Genomic DNA, 11,138 nt, shown 5'->3' with positions numbered 1-11,138 from the left:
TGGGCAAACAGTGCATGTTGTAAATGTGTGTAACCGATCACATTAACAAGACTAGGATCACTAGGATCTAAATGCAACTTTAACTTTATACACAAGGGAAGCATCCTATATATAAATAATAATAATCACAGCTAGTGGCACAACAAACAAATCTCACAATCCCAGATAACATTCCAGTAAATTATTTCAAAAGTGGAAAACAATGGAGGATCTCAGAGTCTGAACTCTTTCAGACTCTTGAGAAACTCAATTTTTTGAAGAAGGATTTTACAGAAACCGTAAAAGATAGTCACACTTGTAGAACGTAACAACAAAATTCATTGCAATTGTAAAGAAGATAGATCTGTGACCTTTGAGTCGTTCTCATTCTGGGTTTCAGTTAGCTTGTTTTTATTCACCCCAAACTCTATACCAAAACAAAATAATGTGATTATAACCAGTTAGGAAGGTGCTAACTTGTGATACATAGACAGTTATTGTCACAGACTCTTCTGCTACCATGACTGCACATTAATGAGGGACAGCCCGTATGTTGTTGCTTCGATCAACAGTAGGGAACAAAAATCACACAGGTAAATATGAATGAGATTTATTAATATAAATCTATAGTCATAATGTCGTGCCTGATCAGTGTATCATGGAAGATGGTACCTCAGTGCAGATATCATGTTGAAATACCTGCGTTTTGTCTGTAATGCGGTAGTTTCCCTGTTGTGACTAATCCTGTTCTCTCCAGGGTTTCTGTCAGCTGACACGATGCTGACTTTATTAGAACTGAATCGTGACTGCTGGTGCAGTCCTCTGGACACGAGGGAGCTCCAGCTCCTGCTTCTTGGTTGCATGTAGGGCAGATATTATAAGACAATGTTTCATGTGTTTCATTCTATTTGCCATTTTGGGTTTTAACTATGGATGAAACAAAAAGTTCTTATGTTATCTTTCATCCTCTCTGACAGAAAAAAAAAATGAAATTATATTTGCATATATGTCAGCTTATGAGCAACACTGTGTGTCTGATAGTGAAGTCTATTACAATAATTTTGCACACGCACACAATGCAAAAGTTGATTCTTTTACATGCCATTCATAGAAAAATGTTTTTCCCATTTTATTCTAAATGGGGCAAAACCATCTGGACTCAAAGAAAAATTTCCAAGCCACTAATTGTGATTGGTCATTCTAATCATCATGTCACTTTTCACTTTTTTGACAGGAAGCTAAGAGTTTAAAGCACAATGTTGTATAAAAGCGGACAATCACAGTTAAATTACAAGTTTTTAAACAAAATCTCTTTGATCAGAGGCTAATAAATAATATGCAGTGGCGTGCTGTGGGGTTTCAGTCAGGACCTTGAATAAATGTCAACTGTACCTGAACAATACACACCTTGTGCGTATTGTTCAGGTAAGCACAGGTACCTGAACAATACGTTATGCAAAGTTATGCATGCATAACTTTGCATCCATACTTATGTGCATGTAGGCCTGTCACGATAGCAAATTTTGCTGAGCGATTAATTGTCTCAAAAATAATTGCGATAAACGATAATATTGTTTGAAGACCTTTTTACACTGATTTAATGGAAATGACGTAATAATGCATGCGATTTCCTGCCAAAGATAGATACACTTTATTTTCAAAAGAACACTGAACACTGGAACTGATAAACAAAATAAACAAAACAACCAAAAACAAAAATAAAATGGATTCTCCATTAACAAAAAAACTAAACACCATAAAGCCAAAGTGGAAATAAATACTGCATTCAACCAAAAGAGTGCAGATTATGAAGTCTGTATATTATGTTGCCCTTCAGTAATAATTAGATTTAAATAGAGAAAATGGGCACTTCGACTACCTGATGCAATAGTTCACACTACATGATTTTTTGCTCCTATTTTTCCCCTTAAGACAATCTTAAAACGTTGGTCTTTCTAAGATTGTGTGGTGTGTTACGGTAGATAGTCGTTGCCGCTCCGATCTAAATCAGAGGTTTTCCCGACTGGGATCGTTACCGCAGCCTGTTGAATGTGACAGGTAGCCAATCAGAAAGCGAGGATTCTCCTCCACGCTTTCTGAGGGGAAATTACAGAGAGGAATCCCAAACAGCTGACACTGCAACCCAAAGTCCAACCGACATTGGAGATGATATGTGGAAACAATATTAATGTTTATTTAACATGCAAAGAATATAGAAATGACAAGAGGAGGAGTTGGAGCGAAATTGCTACCGCAGTTGATAAACCCGGTAACTTTTCAGCTGTTCTTCGTTAATGTGACATAAATAGTTTATAATGATTTTCATTCAGTCAGAACTGACACTAGCCACATGCATTGCAGGTAGATTGTAGTAAAGCATTGATTAATGCCTGGTTTTAAAATTAGTTCACTGAACTTATAGCAATTATTTTGTGCCCATTGTTGGACACCACAGGGCAGGACCGAACCCGATGGAACCGTTATACCTAGGATTTCTGTGGGTAATGTGTGATCTGTCAGGTTTTGAAAATGGGCCGACAATCGGCCGACAGCTCGTGTGCGCTGGGCTTTACACTAAAGAAATGAGGAAGGGAGGGTCAGTGGAGAGCACCAGAGTTGAGCCTTTTTTCATTCAGTGTCATTAACAGAAAGAGAAAAAGGTCGGAAGAGACGATAATGCCGATAATTAAAATGACGTCGATAGTTTTAATTTATCGTACATTTATTGACTTATCGTTTATCGTGACAGGCCTATGTGCATGCAAATAACTATGCACCACAGCAAGCCACAGGCAGCCAATACTATGCAAATAAATGAAAATATGCCACGTAAAGCAACAATACATATATCAATGTATATTATAACAAAATACACAAGCAACAGCACACATAATTGAACAGCCAGCAATTTAGCAAAACATTTCTATGTTCCCCAGTTAAACTCAACATCAATCTATAGTGCTCAAATAGCACATGTGAACAGTTAAAAAAATATTAAGTAAAGTCTGTATGAGAATGTAATAGAAAAGTAACACTCACCCATTACTTGCAAAAAAAACCAACAGGTTGATGTGCTCAGTGCTAGCTGTTAGCCACTCGTAGCGCTAATAGATACAGTCTTTAAAATGCCCTACAAAGATTTTACTGGTCTGTGTTTGTGAATCCAGGTTCGGTGTGGATTTTCCATTATTAATTATTTATTTTTTATCCGTTAAAAGACGTCTTGAAAAAGGTGATTTTGATAAGTCAGCAACTTGGTCAACTATTAGAAGCGGATGCGGCTGCCATTTTATAAATACCAAGTTCACTACAGTTACGGGGAACGTAGGGGAAGCTCTTTACTTAGAGCTGGGGCTGTGAGACGCACCCTCATTGTATGTCAGTTTTGATTGGCTGATAATTCTGTCAGTCATGCCAACTGAGGCCTGCATGGCATTTTTCACGAAGGGGTAGCTGGATAAGTACAGCACGTCCTGAGGCAGAACTGCTCTCCAGATGCGTTTAAGGCAATTTTTAAAGTAGGAAATTAAAGTGAAACCTCAATAATACCAATAAGCAACTCGTTTGTAGAATAAAAATTAAATTGTAGATTAAATTAAATGTGATTAAAACATTTTGCACTTTTTCTTTTCAATTTTCTAGGGCTAGCAGAGAAAGCCCTGCTGGTACAGACAGCCCACTATTAGCTGATTACTTACAATCAGCTAATATGTAGCTGATTGTAAGTAGCTAAGGAGCAAGATGATACTTAAGTTCAGACAAACAGGAAATTATTTATCATTTATTATTAAACAGCTGTGTCAGTACAGAAATTAGCCCTGTGAAACGGAGATTCCTCACCAACCCTGATGTTAATATTCAAAATGGCTTCCTTATATAGCAAGGGTATAGCAGGGGCTGTTTGAATATCTGCCTCACAGTATTTGTGTTTCCATTCACCATAGAATTACGAAAATAAACGTGCTTAATGGAAAAACACACATTTTGGGGGGGAAAAAGCGCTTTTTGATTAAATGTTTTTGTGCTAGAGTGAGGTGGTTTTTCAGCCATCTCAAAATTTGTGAATCTTGAAAAACTGTAATAAAAATACTTTTTTTGCATCACACGAGTCACATGATCATCAACTGGCTGTTACTACTGGTGTAAACCATGAGGAAGTCAGAAAGTGGTCAGAGGATGAAGGTATTCATGAACAAACTTATTCACGTGTGATTTTAATTTAATTTCTTATTTAGCACCACAACTGTGGAACTGTGTTTCTTCAACATTAACAGAGTATTGAGAAAGTTTTGCACACATTTGTAATGGAAACTCTGCTGCTGTCAGTCATACACTGAACTGTTAATCCTCCGTCAGTAAATGAGTTGACATGTCACAGGTTTTGAATGAACAAAATGATGAGATTAGCTTCATTAGCTAATCATAGTTAGCCTAATCACTAGCAGAAAATGTTGTGATTACAACTTCCTGGATAAATGTAAAGAGAGAACAAAATGGGTTTGTTTAAAAAATATACTTTAGAGAATGTGAACTATAAACCTCAAGAAAATAATTGAACCCAAGCATTTTATCAATAATTGTACATTAAAATTAAGATACATTTAATCTAACCTTCAAGTTAGTTTTATGGATTTCTTTATAAGAACCAGCCTGGTTTGCATTCTGTTAAGTTGTTTCTCTCAACAAGCATTCATCTGCTGAACAGAAGACTGTGAAAGCCATTCAGAATAAAAAGATAATCTCTTTGCCAAGGCAACTGCTGCAGAATGATATTTTGTTTTGTGCTTGTTTGTCCCGAGGGAACCTTAACTCTATCGTTTTTCCTCTGCAGTCCTGCAGGATACTTACTCAGCACATGTGGAGCGCCTCGCTACTTCTCTCTGCGCTACAGCAGAACTCTCCTCAGACTAATTAAAACGTATAAATAAAGTCCGTCTCAAGGTGAGGTGTATGAGTCAGACCAGAAACAAATCAAGACAGAAACTGATGAAAAGGTTTCAATGTGAAACTTTATTGAATCGTTCCTCAGTATCTCACAGAGATATCTGTTTAATACAATAGTATTACATCACTTAAATGATCAGCAATAGAGCGCAACGATAAGTTAATGATACATTTAAAAATAGAAACACTAGTGCAATAATTTACACTTATATTAAAAGAAATAAATACACAAATAATACAAGAGCAAAATTAAAAGGAAGATCTTAACTCAATATTTTAAAAGGCAATTTTAAAATAGTAACTATGTATTATTTCAACTATAAAGTAAGCCCTATATGCACAAACATGGAGAGCATTTCACCCTAACTCTACCTAAATTTCTGTTAAATTAAAATTGTGTGAATTATATTTTTAGACAACGTAATAATTTATTTATTAAATTTATTATTTAATAAATAAGTTAAATACTGTTAATACTGACAGAGACACAAGTTTAAATAAAAAGGTCAATATTAAAGATGTTTTCATGAGATTTGATTGGTATAATTAGCCTTTTTCTGTTCTTTTCAACATATGACTGGAAATTTAAAACTGGAGTTCAGCAGTAGCAATGTTTCTGTAACTGACTTGTATATTTGATCTATTTTAAAAAAGGTATTTATTGTGTCTATGAAGGAATTGAATATAATTCAGTATTTTTCTACTGTACTAAAAAGCTTCAGATTTCCTGTCTTTGGATGTTGCACCATAACAGAATCTACTAATATTTACTGGAGTGTAACAGCAGAGAGTAAGAAATGTTTGCCTCCTCATGCTTGTCCCATGTGCAGGTACAGGAGGTTCATAAACCAAAAAATATTCAGGATGCAAACTGTAAATGTTTCATAAGCCTGATGTACCACAATCAAAGATATGCAACAGTTTGAAAACTGCTGCTTGATGCAGAACGATAAAAAACAAAACAGCTTTTTTAGTTTTAATGTTGTTAAATTGAAAACTTGTACTTTTGCAAACTGAGGGACAAAAGCATAATTTACCTTCCTACCAAAACAGTTAATCAGGCATTTGTAGACATATTCACATCTAACTACTTTTTAATGTTTTGATGCTTTATGACCACAAGCTTCAATGTACGATTCTGTAAGAAAAAATAATAAATTAATATTGTAATTTTATGTGAGCAGCAAATTGTGCTCAGAATTATAATTTTTTATCTAAAAAGTGTGGATTGCCCGTGTACTCAGACCTCTGATGCTCATAAGTAAAAGTTCTGTCTAGTTGAGAACCACCTGAATGCAGCTGTTTTGTGAGACTTAAATCAATCAATAATAATTTCTTCAGGTTGATTCATTTTGTCCAGGTTTTATTTTGTGTTTGTATTTTCAGCAACAAAAACCAACTACGGCTCATTATTGTTTCATTTAGCTGAGCTCAATAAGTGTGTGCCTCCATGTCTGCATCCCAGTAAATGTCACTGTGGCCATATCTAACATCAAATTTAATCAAAGCAAACATAAAAATAAGGTTGCAAGACAATTAATTCTTTGTGTTGCACCTTAAATGATCAATTTTAGGAATTTTAAAAGGCTTTATATCAGTTAAAATATTTTTGTAAATGTATTCTTGCATCAAGTACTTGAATTAGCAAACCAGAGCTGTGCTACAGTTGAATGGTGGTTGAAGGTCACATAAAATCAGAGGCCCCAAATGGCCCCGAGGTCACACTTTCAACTCTACCGGTAGAGACATAAAGCTAAACCAAGAGCTAGCAAAACTAAAACCTGATGCTCACAGATGTTCTGCTTCCCTTCTGCAACTTCAGCTTCTACAAGGAAGAACAGGGAAAAGGGAAATTAAGCAGCCAGAGACTGGAAGACCAGCATCTGTATATGGATGGAAGGTGGCTCTATTAATAATGGGTCCAGGGGTCAGTATATAAGTGCACACCACACTTTTCAGATTCACATTTGTAAAAAAAAAAAAACGAAAACTTATTTATAACTGTATAAAACAGATTCGTATTCATATTGTATCACTTGCACTACTTTGTGCTGCCCTTTCACACATGACAAATTTTGGACAAACTGAAGGATATGAATACCTTTGCAAAACAAATCTGTTTTCTGTTGCGGCTACAGAATGGAGAGTGCTTCACACACCGACACTAATTTTTCCAACATATTCGACTCTTAATGTGAAATCTGCTTTAGAAACTTTACATCTCATAATATCCTATGGTACTTCTTAAAGGTTTCAGGTTTTTTCCCTTCAACTCATCCTTTCTTCCTGCAAAATAACAAAAACAATTAAAATAATACAATAACATTCCTCATTTTGTCCTATCATTATAAATCCATCTCTTTACATTATAAGCACAATGGTTTTGATGCAGGACGACTTCACCGCTTTGATACACAGTACCAGCAAACAGTTTGGACGCATCAACATTTAAAGTGAATCTTTTCCAACATTTGACATAAACATCATATGAACTTGCTAAGGCAGAGCGATTTAATGGATTTCTGACAGAAACTCGGATAAAAATGCAACTCAGAGTGTCTGCACACATGTTAAAGCATCACAAGGTCACTCCGTGTTTTCTTGCATAACATCAAGAGAAGAAAAGAAGCAGCTTTTCTTTTGTCTGCTTTGAGGAATTCAGCAGTACCATTGATAGGATGAAGATATCTATTTCAGCTGGCAACAGTCTTCAACATAGATGAACAATAATCCACAGCAACTGAATGAACTTCGATAAAAACATGTTTTGTCACACAGGCATTAGAGGAATGAATTAAACAGAAGAAACAGAAAACTCCTAACTGGCTCGTCTCTTTAGCTAAACACCACTGCTTGGGCCAACATTAGCCATTAGCTGGTCTAATATAATTATGTTTATAAGTTTGAGCTTGTGGTTACTGAGCAGCTCTGCTCACAGCAGAGACTTTAACTAATTGCAGAGGGAACAGCAAACCTGTTATTAATTACTTTAACGATGCATCTGCTCATCACAATGCTGCGTTATAAGGAACCGATTGCCCCAATAAAGCGCCAATAGCAACAGCAGGGCTGAGCTGGAACAAAGCTACTGGGTGAGATGCATTCATTGATTTTGTCTCAAGTATCACATGTAGAAAAAAAAAAGTGTTGGTATTATCTGTCAGATTCAGAAGACGGGAGGGAAAAACTGCCAGATTTAGCAATAGAATCTTAACGGTCTCAGGCTAAGTCACATAAAACCCCCTCACACCTGGTTAAAGCCCTGGCTACACCCTCAACTGCAAGATGGCTGGAGAGCATTTAAGTCTGAAGTACGTCGTGCTAAGTTTTAGCTCTTCACTTGAGCCACTCACTGTTGTTCTCATTCAGCAGCTGGAATTCATATTTTTCAGTCTCTGCACTAATCAATAGAGCCTTGATCAGGCACCTTGGGAAAGGAGAGCACTGTGTGCTGGGTTCCCTATGGAAACTGTTCCTAGCTGTAGAGAAGCGCACACACTCCCATATTGTGCAACACGTTGACCAAAGGAAGTTTTGAGTTTTTAGGCTATGATTTAATAGGCAAATTTACATGTCATGATGTCAAAGACATTTCTGTCATTGTTTTTTAAAGGGGGAGGGAGGAGATGGAAAAGTAGTTGCTCTGTATTTATAATATTTTACAATAGTTTGATAAAAAGATTTTCCGTGTCATCAGCTCACGGTGATCAGTGGAACATATGGACTTTTTGTTCATGTACTTCAGAGAGCATAGAGGGGTCTTCATCCACTACGATGGGGGTTTACTCAACAATCTAGATAATTAGCTACAGCTGATGACTTAAACTGAAATGCTGCAAGTCACTTCGCAGCACAGTTTAAGTTTGGTGTCAACAGCAACTCTGGGGCATGGAAAACTAACAGCACAACGTGACAAATAATAAGCTGACCAAGCACAATAGCTTGTTTTGTATTCAACCTGCAGTAGATGGATTCTCAGCTCTGTGCAGTTATTTTCCTTTGGGTTGGAAGTTGAACATTTTGAGAACTTCTGTTTCAAGCTGCTAAGCTAATGACGCTTATTGTTGATCTACTATAGCCTGCAATAGATACAGGTTAGAGAGCCAGATGTCTTCTTCTTCTTATCTTGGGAGATTTCTAACCTGTATCATAAAAGTGTATTTTCATTAGCTCAAGGTGGCTACAGACATGGTAACAAATATTTACAATTTCTTCAAGGGTTTTTCTTTCATACCAAAGTAAAAAAGTCAAGGCTTAACTGCTTGTCTTCAGGAAACAAGGCAAAGAGGATGACAGGACACTTTTCTTTCAAACCTGCTGGTTGAGAGAGAAATTTGTGCACCAAGGTAAGAGGTTTCACATCAAAACAAACTGAAACTGGACATTAACATTAATGCAAAATAAGCACACACACAGAAATAAAAAAGGGACATGAAGCTGTGCTCAAATTCATTTGTCAGTGAAAGGAGAGAAGGTCTGCTTTTCAGCTTTGACAAATTTATGCATTGTGCAGTGTTGCAGCCCAGCAGGAGATGTTTTGTGCTGTTGTCTGAGAGCAGCACTTTGTGGGCATTTGACAACTTTTCACCAAGGTTCCATCTCTCCGCTCCTGTTCCTTGGAAACCAGAGGCTGAAAAATTGTACAGTTGCCAGCGTTTGTTCGACAAATGTCAAATGCTGGAGGAAAACTATACACTGCGTTTACTTTCAGCATAATAGCATCAGTAGATGGATTAATAAATTAAGTCCAAAGGTGATGAAACAGTAAATCTGCACTGGAATTCTAGCCACACATCCTTTTGAGTTCAGACCTAAGAAGAAAAGAAAAAAAAAATGTTAGTAAGATAAAATGGCTTCACTTAAAAAAAAAGAAGACAAAAACAGAATATCCTCATATATTACTGTATTACTTCACTTAAGTCTACTGCGAATTTTATATTTAAACTGAGGAGCACAGAGCCAGGCGTTAGAAAACCTGTTAAGTTTGAAGCTGGTTGTTATTGGAAGATTGTTTTATCATCAAATTGCTTATCATATGTTTTTATACACAAAAAAATCCTACAAATGTGTGCGTTGTTGAAGCAAAAACCTTTAGTGTGAGAAGAGGTACACATTTATCATATTGTTTATCATTTATTATATGGGAAGAATTTTGATTGACAGTTGTCACAGGAAATTCTAATTATGTTAAAAATGGTCTATGTTGTTGAGATTGTTAGTATTACTATTTTCAAAGAGATTATCAATACATGTCACATTTGAAAACATGATTCAATGTAGATTAAATGCAGTTACTGTGAGCTCTGGCTCATTACTTCTTAATGTGACTAGAATCCCAAAGAAGCGTGTTATACATGGGAATATTTTTTAAAAGTAGTATTTGTGTTTGTGAGGCTATTATTGTTCATACGGTAACCTAAAAAAGAACCAATAAATAGATCTTATAGTCACTTTTATTGTTATCACAACTTTACCACAAAATATCATAAAACTTCAATTTTCCAACTCCATATCGCCTCTCAGGTGGAATATTTCTAAACCATGGAAGACGTCGTACTCTCATGCTGCAGGTTTGTGTCAGTTAACTAGTGGGTAATTGGTGTAACCCACTGCTTATTTTACACTACACCTTAAACATTGTAGATAATAATGTTCTAATTACAACAGATTACAGCTGCTGCTGTTATGGTGAGGTTTCTTAAGAGGACCGTAATAATTCTGATGATGAAGAATGTGATGAACAGGAATTAGAGACCAACTGTTGGAAACTGGAGGTCTACTGTTTTTTCTGATTCCAGAGTCTCTATTGACTTCCTATGTCATCATGTAGATATTAACTGCTAAAAAAGTGGTTGAAGTCAAACTTGTATTTTTATTATAACTATTGTTACAATGATCTGTTTGAACAATTTGACCCATTAATCTGAGTTTTGGCAAAATGCAAAACATTTTCTACTTTGAGGTCTGGGCAGCGTGTATATGAGTTTGATTGACAGCGGTAAAACCCTCCTCCTGGCTCTGATTAGTTGTTTCAGATCAAGTGGTGTATTTCTGCAGATGGCAGTAAGGCTACAAGGAGACAGCAGAGGTGCTTGATTTTTTCATAATTATCTGTATTATGTTAAACTCACAAAATAGTAATAACAAATATGTAAAAAAACCCATATGGTTTATAAAAGTTACCTACTGAAGCTTTATTCATGTTTCTCCACTGT

General features: G+C 36.0%; 1 protein-coding gene across 2 annotated transcripts in view; it reads right to left on the bottom strand.

Annotated features, from left to right (window-relative positions):
* Positions 1–4,986: 4,986 nt before the first annotated feature.
* The window catches only part of LOC102224856 (contactin-4-like), a 141,202-nt gene continuing 135,050 nt past the window's right edge, over positions 4,987–11,138 (bottom strand). The window contains exons 25-26 of one of the 2 annotated variants that reach the window (XR_002754571.1): positions 9,158–9,734; positions 4,987–9,065 (exon numbers count right to left, since the gene is read on the bottom strand). Coding sequence is in view for 1 of the 2 variants with exons in the window: in XM_023353480.1 (XP_023209248.1) it covers positions 9,631–9,734 (104 nt within the window). In the remaining variant the exon portion in view is untranslated. Of the gene's footprint in view, positions 9,735–11,138 lie in introns of both variants that reach the window. The other variant, XM_023353480.1, reaches the window with a different exon arrangement.

This window comes from Xiphophorus maculatus, chromosome 20 (assembly GCF_002775205.1).
Source record: "Xiphophorus maculatus strain JP 163 A chromosome 20, X_maculatus-5.0-male, whole genome shotgun sequence".
Taxonomy (NCBI): domain Eukaryota; kingdom Metazoa; phylum Chordata; class Actinopteri; order Cyprinodontiformes; family Poeciliidae; genus Xiphophorus; species Xiphophorus maculatus.
The sequence above is the reverse complement of the archived record's forward strand: the minus strand, read 5'-3'. Positions and strand labels throughout refer to the sequence as shown.